Source organism: Propithecus coquereli, unplaced genomic scaffold (genome assembly GCF_000956105.1).
Source record: "Propithecus coquereli isolate 6110/MARCELLA unplaced genomic scaffold, Pcoq_1.0 Scaffold25, whole genome shotgun sequence".
Taxonomy (NCBI): Eukaryota; Metazoa; Chordata; class Mammalia; order Primates; family Indriidae; genus Propithecus; species Propithecus coquereli.
In genome coordinates this window covers 3,978,766-4,004,936 of record NW_012148063.1, presented here as the reverse complement: position 1 = coordinate 4,004,936, position 26,171 = coordinate 3,978,766, and the positions used below count along the sequence as shown (strand labels likewise).

The 26,171-nt window shown below is 35.0% G+C and overlaps 1 protein-coding gene across 1 annotated transcript in view; it reads left to right on the top strand.

The window, feature by feature from the left end:
* TFB1M (transcription factor B1, mitochondrial) overlaps positions 1-26,171 on the top strand; it is a 71,188-nt gene that overhangs the window by 11,280 nt on the left and 33,737 nt on the right. Inside the window, exons 3-5 of the mRNA XM_012646834.1 lie at positions 10,458-10,566; positions 11,906-12,057; positions 24,535-24,654. Coding sequence (XP_012502288.1) covers positions 10,458-10,566; positions 11,906-12,057; positions 24,535-24,654 — 381 coding nt within the window. The remainder of the gene's footprint in view (positions 1-10,457; positions 10,567-11,905; positions 12,058-24,534; positions 24,655-26,171) is intronic.

The following is a 26,171-nucleotide window of genomic DNA, read 5'->3' as shown; positions in this document are numbered from 1 at the left end:
TGTATATGTATCTGTCATACTAGTTGACTAAATGTGTCATTCAAAAGTGAAAGTGCATATTTTGTAGTATTGATTATCAAAAAGTTTTATGCTCTTTTTTCTAGATATGAAGGCTAATTTCAAGGTGAATTACAGGAAATGTATATTTAACTTCTCATTTGTTTCAGTAGAAGCAGCAAAATTAATTTTTAGTATTTTATATGCAGGAAAGGAATTTGCCTTCAAAAGAAATGTTGGGCACTGAAATATCAAATAGGCTTTTTTTTCCTGTAAAGAATGTTTCAATATGTAAAACCACTTTCTTTTAGAGGTGTTAAATTAATCATAAAACTGAGTAAAGGCAGGAGGATTCCATTTTATTGATTTCTAAGCTAATAGAATTACTTTTTAAAGAAATTGTAATAATTTATAAAACATATTCTAGCTGAAAGCGTGTCATTTGTAGCTTAATTCAATTCTTATATTATCATGAGGCAGCTTAGGGGAAAGAACAACTAGTGATAACATGTAGGTTTCACCATCAGCATGTTGTAAAGGTAAAAAAAACTAATATGTGAAAATAATACAGTTTTGTGGTAAAGAACACAGACTTCAGCATCAGACTACCTGGGTTGGACTTCAGATTACTAGTTGTGTGACTTTGGGCAGGCAACTCTGTCCTCTATGCCTCAGTTTGCTCATAGGATTGTTATGAGGAGTAAGTAAATGCCTGCCACTTAGTAAGCACTCAATAGATCTTAGTTTTGAATAATTAAATTATGATCTCAATGCCTTGAGTACCTCAGATGATCAAGGATAGATCAGGAGGCTACCAATCTAGAAAGAGGTATAGGAGGAAAGTAATGTTATTGCACTGGAGCACTAGAAAAATCCCCAGTGCTGTGGAAACATTGGGCCATTCTCCAACTCATCAAACTTGCGTTGGACTCCTAGGGTTCCTTTCTCTTGATATTGTAACACTCGGATTGTACATTTGTTAAGTTTTTATTTTTTTGTTCGTTATAACATCTTTACAACTGAATGGATTCTGTATGCCTTGAAGGGGAGCAAAGAGATTTCCTGACATCTCAAGGAACTTGAAGCCTTGATGATAAGTTCTTCCCCATTCCTTAACAGGGAGGTAACTTTCTAAATCATGTGTACCCCTTCAGATAAGTAGTCCAGATTCCTCCTCCTCTTTTTTCTGTTTTGAAAGTTTTATATGTTAATAATAATACCTAATATTTATGGAAAATTTACTACACTAAGTACAGCTTTTTTATGTTTTACAGCTTTTTTGAGATATAATTGATGCTCAGTAAACTGCACATATTGGAAATGTGCAAATTACTGAGTTTTGACATATGTATAATTGCATGAAACCATCACCACAATCAAGATAGTGAACATCCATTATCATCAAGCTTTCTTGTGTTCATCGGTAATCTATCCTTTTTTCTTCACTGGGAATAGGTAAACTATTCCCAGACAGCCACTCAGCTGCTTTGCCGCTTTAGATTATTCTCCATTCTTTAGAATTTTATATAAATGGAATTATACAGAATTTATTTTTTGGTCTGATGTGTTTTATTCAGCATAATTATTTTGAGTTTCATCCATGTTGAAGTGTTTGTTGATAGTTTGCTCCTTTTTATTGCTGAATAGTATTCCACTATGTGGATATACCAAATTTATAAATCCATTCACTTGCTGACAGACTTTGGGTTTTTTCATATTTGGCTATTACATATAAAGCTATTATGAACATTCACATGCAAGTGTTTGTGTGGATATATATATCCATTTCTCTTGAGTTAACACCTAGGAATAGAATATCTGGGTCCTGTGGTAGGTATATGTTAAAGTTTTCACAAAACTACCAAACTGTTTTACAAAGTGACTGTACCATTTTACATTCCCACCAGTTGTGCATGAGAGTTTCAGTTGTTCCACATGCTTGCTCGTACTTGGTATGGTCAGTCTTTTTAATTTTAGCCACCATAGCGAATATGCAGTGGTATCTTATTCTGGTTTTTATTTGCATTTCCCTAATGGATAATGATATTGGACGTATTTTCATGTGCTTATTTGCCATCTGTATCTCTTCTTTGGGGATTTATTCCAATATTTTTACTGTTGGTTTTTTTGTCTTATTGAATTTTAAGAGATCTTTATACAGTTCATATACAAGACTTTGTTGGATACATGTTTTACAAATGTTTTCTCCTTAGCAGTGGCTTACCTTTTCATTTTCTTAACAGTGTCTTTTGAAGAGCAGGAACTTAATTTTTGTGAAGTACAATTTATCGTTTTTTTCTTTTTAAATCTATTGCTTTTTATATCTTATTTTAAAAATATTTGCCAAAACCAAGATCACTAAGAATTTATCCTATGTTTTCTTTGAGATTTTTTTTTAGCTTTTACATTTTGGTCTATGATACATTTTGAGTTAGTTTTTCTTTATGGTATAAAGCAAGAGTTCAGGTTCTTTTTTATACCACTTGTTGAAAGTATTATCTTTTCCTCATTGAATTGCCTTGATACCGTTGTCAAAAATCAGTTGATCTTATATGCGTCAGTTTATTTCTGGACTTCCACTTCTGTTGATCTATAGGTCTGTCCCTTCACCAATAGCAATCTATATTGGTTACTGTCGCTTTGTAATAAGACTTGAGATCAGGTAATTTAAATCTTTTAACCTGTTCTTCAATGTCATTTTGGTGATTTTAGGTCCTTTGATTTTCATATAATTTTAGAATCAAATTGTCAACTTCTATTAAAAAAGGCCTAATGGATTTTGATTGGGATTAGATTGAAACTGTAGATCAATTTGGGGAGAACTGACATCTTAATGATTTAGTCTTCTGATCAATGAACATAGCATATCTCTCCATTTGTTTAGGTTCTCTCTAATTTCTATTGAAAGTATTTTATGGTTCTTAGCGTACGAAAACACGTATATTTGCACATCTTGCACATCTTTTTTCAAATTTACCCCTAACAATTTCATGTATTTTGATGCTATTCTGTATGATATTGGTTTTTAATTTCAATTTCCAATTGTTCATTACTACTATGTAGAAATACCATTGATGTCTTAGATATTGACTTCATATCCTGCAGCCTTGCTAAACTCACTTATTAGTGGCTATTTTGTAGGTTCCTTAAGATTTTCTGCATATATTATCATGTCATCAAATGAAGACAATTATACCTTCTCCATTCCAATCTGTATGCCTCTGTTTGTTCTTCTTGTCTTACTGTACTAGCTAAGATCTCCAGTACAATGTTGAATAGAAGTGATAGGAGTAGACATCCTTGCCTCATCCTTGATCTTACAGGAAATGCATTCAGTTTTCACTATTGAGTATGATGTTAGTTGTAGGTTTTTTTTCTACATCTCCTTTATCAGATTGAGGAAGGTCCCTTTTAATCCTAGTTTGCTGAGTGTTTTTTTTTTCTTTTAAATAATGAAAGGATATTAGGTTTGCAGAAATGCTTTTTCTGAGTTTATTGAGATAATCATGCAGTTTTTCTTTAGTTTTTTAATATGGTGAGTTATGTTGATTTTTCTAACAGTAAACCAAGCATCTGTAGATCTGTAGATCACCTCTCTCTTTTCCTGGTATTAGTAATTTGTGTGTCTTTCTTTTTTTTTCCTGACAGCTGCAGATTGGTCAACCTTATTGATCTTTTCCAAAAAACAGCTTTTGGTTTCATTGATTTTTCTTTATTGTTTTCTATTTCATTGATTTCTGCTCTGAAATCTTAAGAAATATTTAGCTTGCTTTGGGTTTAATTTGCTCTTTCTATAGTTTTTTTAATGTGCAAGCTGAGGTCATTGATTTGAGGCCTTTCTTACTTTCCTACAGGCATTTAGTGCTATAAATTTCCTTCTAAGTGCTGCCTCAGTGGAATCCCACAAATTTTGGTATGTTGTGTTTTCATTTCCATTCCATTAAAAATACTTCCTAATTTCCTTTTTTAAAAATGATTTTTGAGATATTAGGTTCAAAGAAAGACTTCCAAAAGAGGTTCAGATTTCCTTCTAAAGAAAACCTTCAGCTCCATTTTCCATTTTGATATATTATTTCACTTGTGGGTTGTTTAGAAATGTATTATTTAGTTTGCAAATTTGGGTGTTTTTGCAGCTATCTTTCTTTTATTTTTTAATTTAGTTCCATTGTCATCAGAGAACATACTTTGTGGGGATGTGGATTCTGAGGGCTAGAAGTCTAAAATCAAGGTCAGTGGGGCTACATTCCTTCCGGAGGCTTTAGGGGAGAATCCTTTTCTCCCCTGAAGAAAAAGAATTTCTTGCCTTTTTCAGCTTGTAGAGGCCACCTCCATTCATTAGCTCTTGGGCCTCTTGCCTCTTTGTCCCTGATTTTAACTCTAATCCTCCTTCCTCTCTTATAAGGACCCTTGTGATTACATTGGGCCCACCCAGACAATTCAAGATAATCTCCCCATCTCAAGATCTTTAACTTAATCACATCTGCAAAGTCCTTTTTACTGTTTAAAGGAGCATAGTCACGTATTTCAATGATTAAAATGTAAACATCACTGGGAAGGCCATTATTCAGCCTACTGCAGCTTATTATCTATAATTCTTTGTTATGTTAGTGGCTGATTGAAGGTTTATAGTATATATTTTTAACACATCACAATCTGTCTTCAAGTAAGATTACTCCACTTCACATACAGTATACGACTCTTCCCATAGATTGCGTTTTTTCTGCCCCGCCTTTGTGCTATTATTATACATTTTACTTGTTCATGTTATGAAGTTCACAATACAATTTTTTGTTTTAGAAGCCAATTCTACATTAAAAGACTTAAGTAATAAGAAAAATTCTTACATATTTCCCCATATGGTTATCATTTCCAGGACTCCTTATCCATATTACCATCTAATATCATTTCTGAAAGACTTCCTTTAGCATTTCTTATAGCACAGGTCTGTTGGTGAAGAATCATTCAGCGCTTATATGTCTGAAAAAGTCTTCATTTGCCTTCATTTTTGGAAAATACGTTGGCAGTTTTTTTCTTTCATCTAAAGATGTTGCTCCCCTGGCTTCTCACTTGCATTTCTGACAAGAATCTGCCATGTTTATCTTTGTTCCTCTTTTTTCTCTGGTTGCTTTTAATACTTTATTGCTGGTTTTTGACTAATTTCGTCATGATGCCTTGTTGTAGTTTTCTTCATGTTTCCTGTGTGTAGGGCTCATTGAGCTTCTCGGAGCTGCAGGTTTTTCTGTGCTTTTTGTTGTCCAGTGTCTGAAAATTGTTGTTTCATCTATTTTGTCCTCTTTATTAAATTAAGTCAGAAGAATGTATCTGGTCTCTTATATTCATTCCATCTTAGCCCAGAGTAGAAAGCTCAAGGATTCTTCTTAACCGTTAAATTATGTGCTTGTTTCATGGCATTTTGGAGAGAGAAAGTAAGCCATTGACTGTTATTAGTATTGCCTTTGGATTTTATAATAGGTAAACACAGTGATTACTTTCACTTCATTACTTTCACTTCATTAGGCATCGTGGAAAGTTCATGAGATTGAGAATTAAACAGACTAGTGACCAAGTCTCAGATATGCCACTCACTGGCTTTCTGACCTTGAGCTTGCTGTTGAGCCTTTTTTAGCTTCAGCTTTCTTATCTATAGCATGGGAATAATAGTTATCTTTTGTGGATTTTGCAAGGATAGATAGAAATTAATGTAAATGGTGTGGAATAATGCCAGTAGCCAGTAAATGGTTGCTATTTTAATTATTCCCCTTCTTGTCATTTTTTAAAGGGACATATAAAGTAATTTCAGCATCCAGGCAGAAAGAGTTGTTTTTAATTAGAGATAATGAAATTTCGAAATTCTTTCATCTGTAACAAATTTTTTAAAAAGGAAGATTGCCTGACTTTGTGTTGTGATGTGACTTTTACACAGGTAACTTGATGCACCCATAGTTAATCAAAACATAGACAAAACAATCAGCAAAATGTGGCTTACAGCCAAAATGATATAAATTATTAGAAGTACAGAGATCAGTGATAGAAGCAGGCCCACTGACAACAGCAAGAAGTAACAGTTATTACGATGGCAGAAAAGCTATAAAAAGCAAATATAAAAATGGGAAAAACACTAAGTAGTAAGATTTCAAATACAGCTCTGTGACCATTGAGGCCATTACTTTATAGGCAACAATGACCCCAGATCATCAAGAAAAGGGTGAAATTGGATTCAGTGTTTTTGGCTTAAGGAAGAGAGTTGTGCAATATAGTTTAGAAAAGATTTTCTTCTATACATTTCCTCTTTAAAAAAATATTAAGACTTAAATAAACATTGATTGAATAGAAAATTTTGTAAATCAAACAACTAATTCCTTGAGGAGGCTGGGTAAATGAGTCTCCGCTATGCATGAAAAGCAAGCAAGGAAGGGGGCGATGGGGAGAGGTGATCACTGGGTACAGAGTTACAGTTAGGTAGGAGGAATAAGTTCTAGTGTTCTGTCACACAGTAGGGTGACTGTAAGAGAGGATTTTGAATGTTCTTACCACAAAGAATAATTACCCTAATCTGATCATTACACATTTTGTGCATGTGTTTCATCACACTGTACCCCATAAATGTGTGCAATTATTGTGTGTCAGTTAAAAGTAAAATAAAGGTAAAAAGAAAGAATAAAATTGACAAGTTAAAAAGAGCAATTAAGAGACCTGATGACATTAAAATGTTCAACAAACTTAATTTTCTCATATAAAATTAATTTTATTTTAGATACTTGTATCATTTAAAATACAGATGATGATGTGATGATTTGTTTATTTTTGCTCTGTTCATAAATTTAGAATACTGAGGAAATCTGAAAATGTAAATTTTTAATAAAATTCAAGTGATTTCACATAACTTTAAAAAAAGCAAACTGACTTTTTGAAATCATGCTGTAGTCTTCCCTCTAAAAAAGTCTATTGTAGCATTATCTTAAATTCCTTTTTAATAATAGCATTGGTCTTTTATATATATTCTATATAAGAATAAAAATTTTATTTTTCACCTGCCACATTTTATATTTTTTAATTTTTTATAATTTATAAAATTTATATATTTTATAATTTTATATTGTAGATTCTTTCATTCTCATATAATTTGCTTAGCAGTTTTGCCTAGCCCTTTTACAAACATTTATTTCAATAGCATTTGTAACTATACAGTGTTGGCTGCCATGAACACCTCACCATGAGAAGGTGGCATAAAATATACTAGATAGGTATTTGATATAGTAGTTCTTTGCTCATAGGGAATAATTTTGTGTAAATTTCAAGAGTTACATAAATTTTTTCCTCATCAAATTAAATCACCACAAAGCTACCCAGGTGGACCACAATTACTTGCCCCCTGTAGGAAGGCTTTCACTAAGACTTTGACTTGTTAGAGGCCTTTTTTAATGGCCATAGAAAGAATGTTTCTACATTTGCTTTTTAGCTTTTATTAAAGGCATTGTCCTAAGGACATTTTCTAAGGAAAAAACTTAGAAAAAAACATTTTCTCTCTTGGAGATGTGGTGTAACTACTTCTAATAGAATGCAAGAATTATATATTTCATTATACAAATCATGAGAGCTAACATCTCTAATGATTGCTAGGATTGTTAGCTTTCTTGTTTTACATATACGCATGCTTTTCCTTTTCATGGTTTGGTTTTCTATTTCTTCTTTTATAGCCTTATTTAATGATGCCTTTTACTCTAAGCTGACTTACATCTCATTTTGGAAGAGTACAGGATTGAAAACTGAAATAAAAATGATAGAACAGTTTGAGAGTGTCTGTAGAAACACTCATTTGGCTGTAATGTAGTGCCTGCATTTGTGATTGGCTATGCCTTTGAGCACTTTATGTGGTAACACTTCCAGGGTTTTGAAGTGTAATGCTCCAGTGTTATTCTTGAAGTACTGTAATAGTGACTTTTCCCACCCCTCTGCCATCCCCCAAATATCATTATGGTAGTGAAAACATTTTTCTCTATTACTGGTTGGTTAGAAAGTCTTTGCGTGTCCTTGTTGAATATCATTTTAGGTGTTTAAAAGGCTACTATCTATAATCATGTCTATGTAGTCTGTATAGCACCCTTTTTCCCCATAATTGCTTTACGGCCTTCACATAAATCTGTGAACACCAGCATTCATTCCTTCTGCAGTGGGGTGTTGGAAAGGGGAAGATCAAGCTACAAGCTACAAAGTTGTCAAGGAAGCAGTAGACCTTTTAAAGTATGGGAAGGATTTGGTTTGTCATTGAGTGAGACTTAAACCTCAATGGGAATTCAAGAGAAATGTACTAGAAATACAACCTTGAACCTAAGAAAGACAGGTAAATTTGCATTATATCAGCTTTCTGGTATGTGATTGTGTCTGTCGTTGTAGGAAAAGTTTATATTTGAAACATGGTTATCAGAGCAAATAAATTAACACCAAAGAGCCAAGTTTATGTTGTTTTGTTTTAGTCTTGATTACTAATTACTTAATTACTTTCTATATATTGACATTGTGAAACATAAGCTTTTAGTTCTGCCTTTGTTTTTGGCATGCTAATTTGATTTGTTTTAATTATGTGAAGCATAATTATAGAAAAAAATTCAGCGTACTCCATTGACTGTAAATGCTATCATTAAATATGCAGATTTTATACAGTATGAGCATGTCCCATAGAGAGCAATCTCTTTAAATTTTTAATATATTGAGGTTATTGTTTTTTAAAATTTACTGTCTAGAACTCATTAGATCAAGTTTTAGCAAGTCATGGTAATTTAAAATAATCCGTAAGTACATTAATACCAGTGGTATGCAATTATTTTGCTTAACTGCCTTGGCTAAACATATCCAACTAGATGATTCCCAAACTTAAAATGTTTAGCCTCTTACCAGTATAGACATTTCATCTATGTATTTCTGAAACATTATTTGTACAATTCTGTCTGATTTATTAGTGAAGTAAATCTTTGCAAGTTTCTAACCCCACAAATTTGGGAAGCCCAAATCTCCCAGGCTAGAAGAGGAGGTTTCCAACGTCACAAAAAGTTGAATGCTGTTTGGTCATTCACTTATTCATTCATTTATTAAATGTGTATTAAACACCAGTTATGTCCTATGCAGCTACAGGGGCTGCCTTAAGGAGCATATGTTGCTATAGGAGAAATTGCAATACAGTTGGTACGTGCTCTGAAGAAGCATATGCACGGCACAGCGTTGACACAAAGGTGGGAATAATCCACAAGCCCAGTGGCTTGGTCTTGTGTCTCCTCTCTGGCTTCTGTGATCACCTTTCATCCTGTTGGTTGACTGAGTTAGGTGAGGGGGCAGTGTTGGAGGAAGTCAGCTTTGATGTGCCAAGAGAGTAGGGTCACGGAGCTCAGGGATTTGAGCCTGTTGACCATCCCATTGTAAGTGTGAACAAGTTCTAGAATCTTGGCGACTGAGCTGGAGCCAAGGTTCTCTGAGCTCTGGCTTAAAGTGAGAAAAGGATCACTTCTTTTGAAATCTGCTTTAGCAGTGGTGTTTCTTCTCTTTGATTTTATTCACTCCTACATTATAAGCTCAAGGACTACATTTTTTTTTTTAACCAAGAACTTCAAAAATCAAGTTTTGTGTTGGATACGTCTATAATAGGAATTTATAAATGGCTTAGCTATAAGGCTCTTTTGAAGTAGTTACCAACTGTTTAGTACTGTGAGAGTGTGGTGCTGAGGTACATGAAATAAGAAAGAGATTGCCAAGGATGGGGTCCTTTTTGTTTTTCCTTTTTGCTTAGAAAGACTGAAGGAAAAGGGAAGAAAGCATATGGTTAGAAGGTAGAAATAGACTGGGAGGTAACTATTATTAAAACATGCAGGATAATTCACTAGGTTGATAGGGCCTGTGAATCAAGAAATACTAAGATTAGGGATGCTCTCTGGTCAGGGGAGTATCCCAGAGTGCCAGGTGGAGGTTTGCATTGATAAGTGACTTTTTACTTGGCTTGGATCTGCCCGTAGATTAAGTTAAAGATCTTGATGATATGCAGAATCCTTTGTATATATTTAGGCTATAAAGATTTAGTTGAAGTAAGCTCGTCTTTCATATGGTTGACTCCTAGTTAATTCTCATTATTTTATTATAGTGTCCTTAGTCTTTAATTTAAAAACTTATAGATAGGAGTTGAGTTTATGCTAAATCTATATGAAAATAGAAGTCATACTGAAGGTCAGGTTACACTGATATATTATTTGTGAAATTATAAACTATCGTATCATCTGTTACTATCTCTGATCATTTGTGCATGTTGAGGTAAAGCACCATGGTATTTGTTGCAGGGGACGTGATATACTGTTGGTTGATAAATGATCACTCCTAATTTCTGGCTTTTCTGACTGATGTAATGATGCACAGATTTAAAAAGTTTAATTTTGTTGCTCTCCTTATGAGCTCATTTTATTGCCCTTTTTCTAAGCTAGATGCTTTCTGATGCAGCACCTGGAAAACTGAGAATTGTTCATGGAGATGTGTTGACATTTAAGATAGAAAGGGCTTTTCCAGAAAGTCTTAAAAGATGCTGGGAGGATGGTAAGTACCTTTGGGTGGTTTTTTAAATTTTCTTTTTTAATTATTTATATCACAAATATTTATTATACATTTGTTATAAATGTTTTTATTATGTTAATAAAAATTATCTGGAGAGAATTAAATAGATAATGTGCATTGTAATTTTTTTGCTACTTCATTCCAAAATATAAATTCTTAATTCTAATTTATTTGTTTCAAATTTTCAAATATTTTGATTCTGTGCAAATAAACTTGTCATTTTTATTACACCATAGAGGGATGGGGTAAACTATGAAGTATTAATTTTTCTAAATGGTGAAAAAAGAAGTGTTTTAGTAAACTAAGCCACACCTAAGCCTTTGTTTTAACTTTTTTCCATCGTCTTTCACATTCAGTGACCAACCAAGGTACTCTTCATTCATGGACAGTGTTTATTGGGACCTGCTATATGTCAGCCCTTTGGAATACATAGATAAACAGGTTATGGTTTTTGCCTGTAGAAAACTCAGAGAACAAAGCGGGGAGGGCCTTGGATGCCTCCACATCCCACTGCCCCCATGTCCCTGGCCTTTCCATAGCCAGGTCCTTCAGAGTGGGCACACTTGCAGTCTCCACCTGCTAACAGGCCCTCCTTTTCTCAGCATGCAGCTTTCCGCTATCTGCCCCTGCCCAGCCATGCTATAGTCACAGTGACCTCATTGCCGGTTTCAAACTTTATCTGAGTTCTCCCACATTCATATGACTGTTATCCAAGATTTCTCTGCTCTTGTCTTCCCTGATGCCAGGCCCTCCTGTTTTTCCTTTTATGTTTGTGAACTTCTCTTAACTCTTCTTTGCCGGTAGTTATTTTTCTGCCTCTTTCTTGCATGTTGTTTCTGAAATTTTTCTCTTTGAGCATCTTCTCTTCTCCTGCACAGTTGCTCAATTACTCCACTCCTGTGGTTTCGCTTACTACATATATATATTGTAGACACTCACGTCTTTATATCCAGCCTATATACCGTTCCTGAACCTTTGACCCCCTGACAGCTTCATCTCATTGCCCCATGACATAACCTCATCATGTCCAAGGTAGATTATCTTTTCCCTCAAACCAGCAGTTTTTCATACATTTCCTAGTCCAAAAATCCAAGACTTTCTCTAAATGACTAAACACTAGTAGAGTTTTTTCCCCAATAGTTCAAAGCTGATTGTGAGAAAACATTTGGAAGAATAAATGGAATGAAAAGTACTCAGCCATATTTTTTTGTATATTTTTGTTTGATGCTATGACTTTCCAGTTTGATTTTTCTTTTAACTAAAATTGTATTCAGAATATATTGATGAAATCATTCCAAATTGTTTCTTTCCTGGCCAACAGATCCTCCAAATGTACATGTTATTGGAAATCTGCCTTTTAGTGTTTCAACTCCACTGATTATCAAGTGGCTTGAAAGTATTTCTCATAGAGAAGGACCTTTTGCTTATGGCAGAACTCAGATGACTTTGACTTTTCAAAAGGAGGTGGCAGAGGTAAGTTTTAACTTTTTCTGGCTATTTTATCACATCATATTCCAAAACAAAGTAATACTGCATTTTTACCATAGACTGTTTTCTAAGTTAATAGTCCATTACACACAAGAAAAACCCAGCAACAGCTCAGCCAGAAGTTAAACATATAGTGACGATGACAGACATAACCGCTATAAGCTTCCAGGGAAAACATGAATAATGTGTGTCAGCCAAGAAGGCAGTGTGGTAAACATAGGGACACAATGGATTTAGACACAATTAGAAAAAGACAAAAGCTTTGTGGTGTTGGCCATACATTCACACATAGGGATTGGCGTGTGGTATCTTAAAATTGATCCTTTGCACTCAATAGGATGATAGGTGAAGAATATGATAATCAATTTGGAGCTGAGAAAGGGAAGATGTCGGGGTCTCATTATCTGGTATATAGACTCTCACTCCCTCACCTCAGCAATGCCTGCTATGCCTGCGTTCCCATGGCAGGTGTGTTCCAAGTTCACTCTCTAGAAAGTAAACTTCCATGGTTGGCAAGGGTGGTTTTTGAGCTGCAGAGGTTTAAGGAGAGGATCTGCAGACTATAGGTGTTTTTTTTTAATTTTATAACATATAAATACAAGAGTATACAGTTGTCCCTCAGTATCCATGAGGGATTGGTTCCAGGACCTCCCATGGATACCAAAATCCAGCCATCCTCAAGTTCGTCACATAAAATGGTATAGTATTTGCATATCACCTATGCACATCCTCCTGGATACTTTAAACCATCTCTAGATTATTTATAATACCTAATACAATGTAAATGCTGTGTAAGTAGTAGTTATACTGTAGGGGATAATGACAAGAAAAAAAAGTCTGTACATGTTCAGTACAGATGCTACCATCCTTTCCCCTCTCCCCCTCCAAATATTTCTGTCCATGGTTGGTTGAATCCATGGATGCAGAACCCACTGATATGGAGGGCTGACTATATAACGTATATGTATAGCTTAATAAAAAGAAGACCTAAATCGCCACTACTCAAGTTGTTAGTTGAATTAGCAATACCTTTGATACTCTCTTGTGTTCCTCAGTCTGATTACATCTCCTGTCACCCCCTACTAGAAAGGTAATCAATACTGTGAGTTTTGGATTTATTATTCCCTTGCATAGTTTTATCATATAGATTTGTATCCATGTAATTAATATACTTTAGTTTTGTCCATTTTTCAACTTTATACAAATGGATTCATATAGTACATATTCTTTTCATACTGAACATCATTTGTAGGATTCGCTGGTGTTACTCATTGCTGTAGTCGATTTACTTATCTAGGTATCTAAACTACCCACTGTTTGGCTATGTCATAATTTGTATGTCCATTCTCCTGTTTTGGGACCCTGAAATAGTTTTAGTGTTTTGTTGTTACAAACAAAACTGTCATGAATGTTCTTAAATTTATGTCAGCTGGGGCACATGGGCAAGGTTTCTCTTTTCCAGGATATGTACCTGGGAGTGGAACTGCAAATCTTCACCCTTACTAGATAATGCTAAATTATTCTCTAAAATCATCATGTCTGTCTATATTCCCATCAGCAGTGTGTATGAGTTCAATTTGTTACATATTTTTACCAGTTCTCACTATTGTGAGACTTGTACATTTTTATTAATCTGAGGGTAATATCATAGTATGACATTTTATTTTCTCTTTGCTGATTTTTAGTGAAATTGAGCACCAATTTTATGTGTACTGGCCTTTCGGGTTACTTGTTTTTTTTGGAAAGTGCTCCTCATCTTTCTGTTGGGTTGCTTGTCATTTTCTTATTGATTGGTAAGAGTTCTTACATACTCTCCATACCAATCCTTTCTTAGCTAAATGTGTTAAAAATTTCTTCTACTCTATGGCATGTCGTTATTGTCTTTAGTGTGTCTTTTGAAGAGCAGGCATTCTTAATTTTAAACTTATGGTGTTTTTTGTGTCTTGTTGAAGAAATCCTTTTATGTCTTAAGATCGCAGAGATATTCTTCTGTTATATTCTAGAAGCTTTATGTTTTACGTTTCACATTTATATCTATAATCCATGTGGGATTGATTTCTCTGTATGGTTAAAGTAGAAGCCAATTTTACTACTTTTACCATCTGGATCCCAATTAGCCTGGCCCCACTTACTGAGGGGTCTGCCCCCACTGATCTCTGTCAGCACCTCTATTGTCATGGCAAAAGCCCTTTTAAGCACTGGTCTGATTAGAGACACCAAGAAGAAAATAACATGAAATCCAGGAGGCAGAGGGCCCCATACAGGACAGAGAGGAAATCCTCAGGAGGAGCATTCAGTCCAGATTGGAGCCAATCAAGAAGGTGAATTTGATAAAATACCCATCAAGTTGGCATATATGCACACAGTAGTTAAATTTGGAAGCATTATGATTGAATTAGAGATAAATAAATAGAAAGCTAAATATAGCAGAGAGTGATGCAAATAAAAAGTATTATTGGAATGGGAAGCAAAAATATATTATTTGGAGATGTATAATTATTATGAAAACCTAAGAAAAAATGAGAGACCTAAATAAAAATAACCACAAAACCTTTACTGAGAGTCTCAAAAGGTCATTGAGATAAATCAAGAGAAATATGACATCCCCTGAAGGAAAAATGATTATCATCAACATGCTATTTTTTTACAAATAACTTTGTACACCGAATATAATTACAATCCTCAAAGAATTTATCTTGAAATGTAGTGAAGTTCCAAGGATCGTCTTGAGTAATGGACTTGTAAGAAGTCATAAGAAATGTTGAAAAATAAGAACGGTGAGAAACTTGCCTGTCAAATGCTAAAATATGTAGGAAAGCTTTAATAATCGAGGCAGTGTGACTGACAGCATGAGACAGAAAGTGACTAGATTAGAAGGCCTGGAAACAGACAATTTAGTAATATGTGCTAATGGTCAGATCAAAAATCAGCAGTCAAGAAAAGAGTTAGTAAATGCATGGATATTTGGTTAACTATTATGTAAAAAAAAATTGAGTAATTCACATACATAAAAATTAATTTCAGTTACTGTGTCTTCAAATTCACTGCTCTTTTCTGCAGTGTCTAATTTGTTAATTCTATTTAATGTATTTTTCATTTATAATGTATTTTTACCTCTAGAACTCCCATTTAGGTATTTTTATATCTTCCTTTTCTCTCCTCATTATGTTCATGCTTTCCTTGGTATTTTTGTGCATATGTTTGATATTTACAGTAGCTGTTTTAAGATCCTTGCCTACTAACTCCATTACCTCTGTCATTTCTGTGCTATTTTTCTGACTTTTTTTCCCCTCCTTGCTATAGGTCCCATTTTTCTGCTGCTTTGCAGAAATTATCATTTTTGACAGGATACCAGATATTGTGACGGTTTTTTGTTTTAATATTGAGTGCTAGATTTTGTGGTATTGAGTTGAGTGTTGGGTTTTGTTCTGCCACTTAGATGACTTACTTGTAGATTGAGGCTTGCTTTTTTTTTTTTTTTTTTAATCTGGTAGATCTTGAGTAGCCTTTAATTTGGGACTAATTGAGCCCCACTACTAAGTCGTAACTTTCCCGAGGAATCCACCCAGCGCTCTGCATATTTCAGGGCCTCTCTGCTTTAGCTGGTAGGAAGGCAAACTCTTCCCATCCCTGTGTGAACTACAGTTGGTCCTGCTGCTTCCAAAGGTGCTGTCCTCAGGTTTCCAAGCCTCAGGGCATTTTACCTCAGGCAGATCAGTGCTCAGCTGAACAGGGAAGACTTGAGGAGATCCGTTTGCATATCTCTGGAGCCATGTGTGTGTGTGTGTGTGTGTGTGTGTGTGTGTGTGTTTCCATATCTCCAGTAGTTTAACCCACAAATTCCAGCTGCCTAGGCCTCTCAGATCTCCAGCCCCTCCTATCCCAAGTCAGAGAGACCTCTGAGCTCTGTTTGCATCCCCCAACCCATGCTGTGGCCTGAGAAGGACCATGGGCTGTAGGCTGGCAGTCTAAGACTCACCTCTTTCCCTGCCTCTCAGTGATCACAGTCCTGCACTGCCTGTTGTCCAGTTTATGAAAACTGTTGTTTCCTATATCTTACTCAGCTTTATAGTATTTCAGAACAAAACTTTCTAATATCAGAATTTCTATAAAAGTAGACTATGTAACTACATAAGCTTGATTCTTTGGTTACTTTTCTCTCAGATAATTTGAGTCTGTCATAGAATTTCTTTTCTTACTTCCATCCCTCTCTCTTTACCCTTGTTCCCCTGTAGAGCACTCTTTTCCAGTGTTACCCCACCCACCCTTCAGGGCCATTTGGGAGCATCTGGAGGAATTTTTGGTTGTCACACCTGGGAGGTGCTTCTGGTATCTAGTGAGTACAAGATTAGGGATGCTGGTATCTAGGGAGTGGAAGGTTAGGAATGCTAGTAAACATCCTTCAGTGCACAACAGAGAATTATCCAGCATTAACCAGCACAAAATGTCAGAAATGCTAAGGATGAAAAACTGCTTTAGATTATTTGGCCATAAAATCTTTTTCTCAGTAGTCTTGGAATTTTCTGTTACAAAAACGTAGGACACTTTTGTGTTTGTTCAGAACTCTAAAATGATATCACCACTTTCCTTAATGTCCTTGTCATTTCCTGTTCATGAATCTGTTAATTCTCTGATATTGGTTTAAACTGGGTCCGTGCCAGTAGTTTTCTTTGTTGTTTATTCAATCTTTGGATTTGTTAGTTCTGACATAAACCACTCTGTTTCCTCTACACTCACACAACACTTCTGACACCAGATGTGTGGGTTTTTCCACACCACACCGCGATTCTCCAACTCTCTGAACACCAGTTGGATGTCCTTTATAATTTGATTCAGTTCTGACACTATTCACCTGTAGTTAGGGTCAGATCCCACAAGGTAACGGCTCAGTCCCAAAAGACTGTCCCGACTTCAGATGACAGTTTCAAATCTGGGTCTCCAGTAGTTCTGAGCAACTAGCTATAAAATAAATCAGGGGTTGCCATGATCCCCTCCTCGAGTTAGATAATTTGCCAGAATGGCTTAGGACTCAGGAAAACACTGTTACCTACATTTAAGTAATGGAGAATCAATTGGTCTCTCTGGTGACCAGCCCCATCCTGAGGTTACCTAGGGACCCAGTCCTAGATATCTCATTAGCATAAACTCCTGTGTGGTTAAAGGAATTGATGAATTTATAAAAGACACTCCTATGACTCAGGAAATTTCAGCGGTTTTAGGAACTCTGTGTAAAGAACCAGGGACAAAGACCCAATATATTTTTTCTTACACCATGTATGGATTTTTTTTTCCTCAGCTGACATGATTATTATGGTATTTCTTTTCTTGGACACAATAGAGATGCAAAATACTGTGTACTCTAATTGTTTTGGGGGAAGAGAGGGCAAAGGAACAGAGGCTTAAGAGGTGGAGTAATATTTTCAGTGACTGAGAATGTCAGCTGTGGTTATTATTAATAGTGTTGCTTCGACTTCACCGTATGCAATTGTTTTTCTTTAACAAAATAGGTTGATTTTAGTCAAACTAAATTTGTGTATATTGAGAAGAGTTTATATTGAGCCTATAATTTATGGACTGCATTAGAAGAATGGATAACACTGGTCCTCTGATTTTCACATTTTGCAAGTGAAAGTTTCAATGGGAGAACATACAGCAACATTTTCTTATATACCCTGTTTGCTCTTGACATGGTCATATATGTAATTTTGTATTGTAGCCACAGAAAGCCCTTTTTAACATTTACTTTGTTTGGCTTTATGAGTTACAAAACAAATAAGCACCATCCTCTTTTTCCTTTCTCTAGGTCCAAGGATCTAAATGTAGGAATTCAGCTCATATACATTAAGGGACAGACATATAAAATTACACTTCATAAAATAGCAGTGTATTTATGTATTCTAACATAAAATAGAATCAGGCTGTGTAGCAATAAGTGAGAACTTAACAAATCTCATATAACCTCATTTTATAAATGATAAACTGAGGCTCAGAGGGTTTTTTTTTTTTTTTTTTTTTTTTTGAGACAGAGTCTCACTCTTTTGCCCAGGCTAGAGTGAGTGCCATGGCGTCAGCCTAGCTCACAGCAACCTCAAACTCCTGGGCTCAAGCGATCCTACTGCCTCAGCCTCCCGAGTAGCTGGGACTACAGGCATGTGCCACCATGCCCGGCTAATTTTTTCTATATATTTTTAGTTGTCCGATTAATTTCTTTCTATTTTTAGTAGAGACGAGGTCTTGCTCTTGCTCAGGTTTCGAACTCCTGAGCTCAGACAATCTGCCCGCCTCGGCCTCCCAGAGAGCTAGGATTACAGGCGTGAGCCACCGCGCCCGGCCCAGAGGGGTTTAATGTCTTCCAAAAGGTCATGGAGAAGTTACAGCGAAAGCTGAATTTGAGCACAGGTCGTGTTTTCTGCTAAAGTCATGATGTTCGAGTTCTTGATGTTGCTGACCCTACGGTCTTTTCTTTCTGGGTTCAGCACCAGCCTCTTGATCTCCTGCCATCTCCAGGGCACCCTGGCTGTTTATGGTCACATCCCTGGCAGCAGGGGAGTCACCTGTCCGTTAATTACTGTGTATAGTTCTCACTGTCCCCAGTGTGTAGCTGTGTAGCTTCTCAAGTATAAGCCTAATTTTTCTACTTGTACTTAAAATTATTTTAGGTGAATAAGAAAAAAAATAACACTGAGTTCTTTGACCCCTTGTTTTTCTCATACTCAGTCAGAATGTTTTTAAAACCTTAAGGGTTAGAGGTTTCCTTTTACTGAAAAATTAACTGGTTTGGTTTCCTGGCCTTTATTTGTTAAATCATCTATCTTGTGATGGATTTTGAATTTTTGTAGCTTTACCTATAATATATCTATCACAGAAATAGTGATGTATGTTTGAATGGTTGATAGACCATTTAACTTTTATGCTAGCTTTTAGTGAAGTCTTTGGTAGAGCTTTTTGGTCTGTGATTTGAATTTTTCCTTAATTAGTTAGGGACAGCTGTGTATGGTGCTTTCTTCTTAATTAAAATACATGATTCACTTATTTTCATATCTAAAACCTGGGGCTATTTGCTGCAAAGATTGAATGGGCCAAGTTAATGGATTAAGACACCCCATCCCCTGATAGTACTAGATGCGTATACAGTGTTCTAAGTGAAATAGACTTAAGTGTGTCTTTACATCAAATTAGAATATTTAGGATTCAGGCCTCATAGATTTGCTTTTTAGTTAAAGTGATTTTTAAATTCTTCTAAATTCATCAATGGAAACTTAACCTTTCAAATATAAAGTAAAATATTAACTATGTCAGGGTTTTGTACGTAGCAGAGCAGCTCCTTTGCTGTGATCTATTGAAAATTAGCCCTCAACACAAGGATTTGTAAAATAAGAGAGAATCCAAAATAAATAAATAAATAAGTAAAAGAAAATGTTTAAAAACAAATTTAAAAATATTAACTATAAAGAGGAAGGATCCAGGATGAAATAATAATTTCAAAAATGGCATTATTTTTGGTTTATTTTATAATTTTATAATTATGTTCATTCTAGATTTTCATCTAAAGATCTGCTTTGAATTTGTGCCAGCTGGATGTTAAAAATTTACAGTGCATTTTAAAGTTTTAAATTTTATGCTAGTAGTAAAATTAAGCTCCTTTTTTTCTTTACAGAGAGCTACAAATATTTTTGGCTATTTGATCCATAAGCTTATTAACTTAAATCTATACTACATTTTTTTTATAAGGACTTTTTTAGAACAGTTTTAGGTTCAGAGAAAAATCAAGCAGAAGGTACAGAGAGTTCCTGTAAGCTCCCTACCCCCACACATGCAGAGCCTCATCCATTATCAACATCACCCACCAGAGTGGTACATTTGTTACAGTTGACATACCATTATGACCCAGAGTCCATAGTTTACAACAGGGTTCACTCTTGGTCTAGTATGTTCTGTGGATTTGAACAAATGTATAATAACGTGTATCCACCATTATATCATACAGAATAATAGTTTCACTGTCCTAAAAATCCTCCGTAATCTGTCCATTCATCCCTCCCTCCCCACTAACTGCTAGTAACCATTGAACTTTTTAATGTTACCATAGTTTTGCCTATTTCAGAAAAGGAGTGGTGAGAGAGGGACATCTTTGTCTTGTTTCTGATGTTAGTGGGAGAGCTTCTAGTTTCTCACTGTTAAGTATGACGTTAGCTGTAGGTTTTCTGTGTATATTCTTTATCAAGTTGAGGAAGTTCCCTGTATTCCTGGTTTACTAAGAGTTTTATTATAAATTGAGTGTTGGATTTTGTCAAATAATTTTTCTTGATCTGTTTATACGATTGTGATCATATGATTTTTGTTCTTTAGCATCTTGATATCATGGATTACGTTAAGTGATTTCCAAATATCGAACTAGCCTTCCACACCTACTTGCTCAGTGGGGTATAATTCTTTTTATACATTGTTGGATTTGATTTGCTAATATTTTGTTGAGGATTTTTATATCTGTGTTCCTGAGAAATATTGGTCTGTAGCCTTCTTTTCTTGTAATGTCTTTGTCTGGTTTTGGTGTTAGGGTGATGCTGGCCTCATACAATGAATTAGGAAGTATTCTTTCTGCTCCTTTGTTCTGAAAGAGATTGTATGGCACTGATAAAATTTTTTCCTTAAATGTTGGGTAGAATTCAGAAGTGAAACCATCTGGGCCTGGTGCTTTCTGTTTTGGAAGTTATTAATTATTGATTCATTTCTTTAATAGATATGGTCTATTCAGATTGCCTATTTCTGTTTCTTCTTGTGAGAGCCTTGGCAGTTTGTGTCTTTCAAGGAATTGGTTCATTTTATCTGGCTTGTCAGATTTGTGGGCATATAGTTGTTCATAATATTCCTTTATTATCCTTTTAATGTCCATGGGATCTATATTGATGTCCCCTCTTTCATTTCTGATATTAGTAATTTTCTCTTAATTTCCTGACTAGAGACTTATTGATTTATCTTTTTAAAAAAACTAGCTTTTGGCTTCATTGATTTCCTTTATTGAGTTCATCTCTGGCTTCCATTTTAAATCTACACATTGGGATTTTCATCCCTGCGTAAGCCTGCTTTTTGCTGCAAGTTGAGTTTTATTTTTACTGTAGGCAACATTATAATATTTCAACTAATTTCCTACCTAAAAATACTTTTATTGAAGTATAATTGACATGTAATAAACTGTACATATTGAAAGTATATAATTGATTTGTTATTGATGCATAATAGATGTTCATATTTTGGGGGTATGATAATTTAATATGTTCAAATAAGTTATAAAGATCAAATCAGCATACTCGGGATGTTCATCACCTTAAATATTTATCTTTCCTTTATGCTAGAAACATTCAAATTATTCTTCTATTTTGAAATATATAATAGATTATTGTAAACTACAGTCACCCAACTGATCTATCAAACACTAGGTCTTATTTCTTCTATAAAACTGTATATTTGTACTCATTGATGAACTTCTCTTAATCTCTCCTCTTCTCCATACCCTTCCTGGCCTCTGGTAACCACCGGTCTACTCTCTATCTTCATGAGATCCACTTTTGTAGCTCCCACATACGGGTGAGAACATGTGGTATTTGTCTTTCTGTGCTTAGTTTCTTTCACTTAACATAATGACCTCCAGTTTCATCCATGTTGCTGCAAATGACAGGATTTCATTCTTTTTAATGGCTGATTTTCATTGTATATATACCGCATTTTCTTTATTCATTCATCTAAATCTATACTTCTGTTATTTGTCTTTATGTTTTTATATTTGCTTAAAGGTATATACGTTTCTTGGTTTTACATTTTAGTAAGGAAGAATGTGTTTTGTCTTATATGCTGTAGCAACTCATCACTTATACCTTCAACTCAGCATCCCAATAACTCTCCAAATACGGACAAGAGCCAGGTGGATTAAAATTAAAAAGTGTTGGGGTGGGATAAGATGAGGGGGTGGCTTCTGAGTAACAAAATAGAAGCTACAGAATCTACAACTTTGCCCATAGGAAATTTCCTCAGCATCTCACACAGAACCTATTTTTTAATCTTACTGAAGGCAAAGCTCTAACAAGCTAAATTATTTGTTTTTCACGTCCACAGCAGGTTAGAAGCAATAAAGTAAACGGGACTATTAGGATAGGTGGGCACACGACAGTGAAGCAAGGAATGGAAAACCCAGCTATGGCGAACAGAACTCAGAAAGCACTGGGCCTTGGACTGGTGAGCAGTGGGTCCCACTGCCTGCCTGCCTAGCCCTAGGATTATTCCAGAAATCACTGCTACTTGTAATGTCGCCCCTGAGTCATTCAGAAGAGGTTTAGTATGTCCTTTGTGCTCTAAGAACACAGAGAAGCAGGATACATTTTAGAAAGAAAAACATGCTAATTTTTTTTATCTACCACTCAGCTTTGTGCAATTTTAACATATCGCCATGGTTTTCATATCTTTTTTAAAGAAATAAAATATTATAGATATGTCTGGAGCCCTCTTCTATCTCCTTTCTTTCCCTCCTATGAGTTAGTTATACCTTCTTAAGATTGATAATCACCATTCCCATGCATGTGTTATGCTTGCACTGCAGGTATGTACACACGCAGTAAACAAATGATGTTTTTATATGAATGGTATCATACTATACATATGTTCTATGACTTAATTATTTTGTACTCTACTTTGGGATTTAGCCTATGTTGATAACCCCTGTTATTCATTTTAATTATTATTTCATAAATCCATTGTCAAAATTGTCACTATTCATTTACCTGTTGATGGACCTTCATGTAATTTTTTTCACTTTTTTTTTTGATACTACACATAATGCCATAATGAACGTTCTTATACATCTCTCCTTGTGTGAGTATATAAACTGCACTCTAGGATCACTCCTGAAGCTAGCCCTGAAAGCTCATAAGGGTTAATACAACTTCATCTTTACTATATGTTACCAAATTATGCTCCAAAACGCTTGTCTGATTTCCCCTCTCTCTAACAGCAGTTAAGAGTTCCTGTAGCTCCAGATACTCACCAATACTAGGTTCTTTTTTTAAAACTTTTATTTTATGAGTATGAAATTACATCTCATCGTGGTTCTAATTTGCATGTCCCTACTATGTGTAATGTGATTGAGCATAGTTTGTGGTTATGATTCATTTAGAATACTCTCCTGTGAAATGCCTTATTATATTTTCTATTAGTTGTTTATCTTATGATTATTGATGTATAGGAGTTTCTTCTGTATTCTGCACACCAATTTTTTATCAGATATATGAGCTTCAAATACCTTCTCTCGGTCTATAACTTGTCTTTATAGTGTTTTTATTGTACAGAAATGTTTAACTTTGATAGAGCAAAATATATCAGTCTTTTATGGCTTTGCTTCAGCATCTTAGGAAATTCTTCCCTACCATGGGGGTCATAGATATTCACTTATAAAAATTTTAGGGTTTTGCTTTTCACTTATTTTTAATTCCCTTAGAATTTATTTTTGGTTCTGGTACAGGGTAGGGACCTACTTTTTTCTCCTATAGTTGCCTGATTATATCAGTATGGCTTATTGAATGATCCATCCTTTTCACATTAACAGTTGCTACATCACATCTGTCATGTATCAAATATCCGCATGTGTTTGGGTCTGTTTCTAAAGCCTTTGTTCCATTGGTCTCTTTGTGTCTGTAATGATACTGACTTAATTTTGATATCCCGTGGGGTGAGTGCCCCATCAACATTGTTGGTGTTCTTTAGGAGTGTCCTAGCCATTCTTGGCTTTATATAAATTTTATACGGAATTTAATTTTAAAAATATATGTAATATATATGAAAATTAAAGTTATTTTTTTAAAATCCTGCTGGGATTTTGATTGAAATCACATTGCATTTATAAATTAATTTGGGTAGACCTAGTTAATTTTAAAATATAAATGTTTGAGTACTTAGAAAAATGAATTTCTTGTTTTTTACAAAAATCATTTGTCATGAACAGCCCATTCTGTAAGGGTTTGAATATTCAAGGATTAGTTACATTTAAATAAAGAAAAGCACACCATTAAAAATGTTCATTCATATGTTGAGATAATTTAGAAAATTAAATATTTGATCATCTTTAGTTCTTCATTATGCTTACTAATTTCTTTGTCAAATATTTATTGATTGCTTGTTTTATATAGGACCTTCTGCTATAGAATGTAACAGTGGTTTGAAAATCTCAACAGTTCGTGGTAGAAAAGTTTTACCTGATTTTTGGGTGCTCTACATATGATGTAATTCATACTTCTTAGGTGTACCTCAGTTGGTATTGGAGGAAAATATTCTCCGTTTTGGCTACATGTTGTGTGTCAGATAGTCTCTGCTTTTAAAATTTGCCTCAAAAATCACATAGTATTCAGAGATAACAGAATGTTAGCTCAAAATGATCAGACTAATCATTTGCTTCAATTCGTCTTTGTCCTTCTATAGAGACTTACAGCCAACACAGGAGGCAAACAGCGCAGTCGCCTTTCTGTCATGGCCCAGTACCTCTGCAACGTCCAGCACATCTTTACAATTCCGGGTCGAGCTTTTGTGCCCAAGCCAGAGGTGAGTTTCTGCTTATTTGTTTTATGGTATGTCAGAATTAGGATTTTAGTGTACTCTTTATTCTATTGAGGATGTGTCATAAGAAATAATCTGTAGGATCTAACGTTTATTTATATGCAAACTGCACCATAAATTTTTCTTTACTTCTCCTGAATAAGAACCGCAGAAATCAGAATACGAAAAGTTCCTATTCTAATTTTTCTCCCCTTAGATAGGGTGACCAAATGTCTCAGTTTACTCATGTTGCCCTCGTGGTAGTAGTATTGTTATCATCATCATCATCATCATCCCGTTATTCTTAAAAGTATCCCTATGGAAGATAAATTACATGGTCACCCAATCCTTGTGAAAAGAATTCAAATATTTGTTGTGATTTCTGATAAAGACTTCTAACTAAAGCTACATCAAACATTATTTATTGTGCATTTTTACCTTATTTTGGCAGTAGTATTTGTGATAAATCATCTGTGGAAAAATATATATTAAACTAGGCTTTGACTATTATATGCTAGTTACACGAATAGGGGCTAATTACAGAAACAAAGTTTCTCTGCCAAAAATAAAAATACAAAAGCTGGTGTCTATTTTAGCAAAACCACTGCTTGGTGAGTTACTATAGGACATGTGCTATATGAACTCAGCTTTTTCCTCACTGGATGTATAGTGAACACACAATGCTTGCAAAGCCCTGGGCTGGACATCAAGGGCCAGGCAGCAGAGACATGAGCCTAAGCAAATACAGAGTCTGTGTTCGGGAGTTCACAGTCTGGTGAGGAATAGAAATTTCTCGTTAGTTGCTAAAAATCTCAAGTATAAAGTCTTGCACAGTTTCCCTTACATCATTTGTCCTTCATAAATAAAAATAGCATGAAAACATGGTATCATGTGGTTTATAGATTTAGATATAGATTATAGATTTAGAATGAGGACCCCAACCAATAGTGTTAGATCTACTTGTCTGTCTTGAAGCATGGTCTGAGCATTCTCCATGCCCTTTGCTGCCACCTTAATACTTCCTCTGCCATTTGTCCACCACAGTTAGCTGAGCTTTCAGGTTACTGTATGAATTCAGTCCATCTTCCACTTACGTAGCAGACATAATTGTCAGCTTTTTCTTTTTCTTTTCTTTCTTTTTTTTTTTAATTGCAGCATATTACAGGGTTACAAATGTTTAGGTTACATATATTGCCTTTGCCACCCGAGTCAGAGTTTCAAGCATGTTCATCCCCTAGATGGTGTGCACCGCACCCATTAGGTGTGAATATACCCATACCCTGCTCCCCACTCCCACCTGCCCAACACCCAATAAATGTTACCATATGTGCACATAAGTGTTGATCAGTTAATACCAATGTGATGATGAGTACATGTGGTACTTATTTTTCCATTCCTGTGATACTTCACTTAGTAGAATGGATGGTAGCGCTATCCAGGATAATACAAGAGATGCTACATCACCATTGTTTTTTGTGGCTGAGTAGAACTCCATGGTATACATATACCACATTTTATTAATC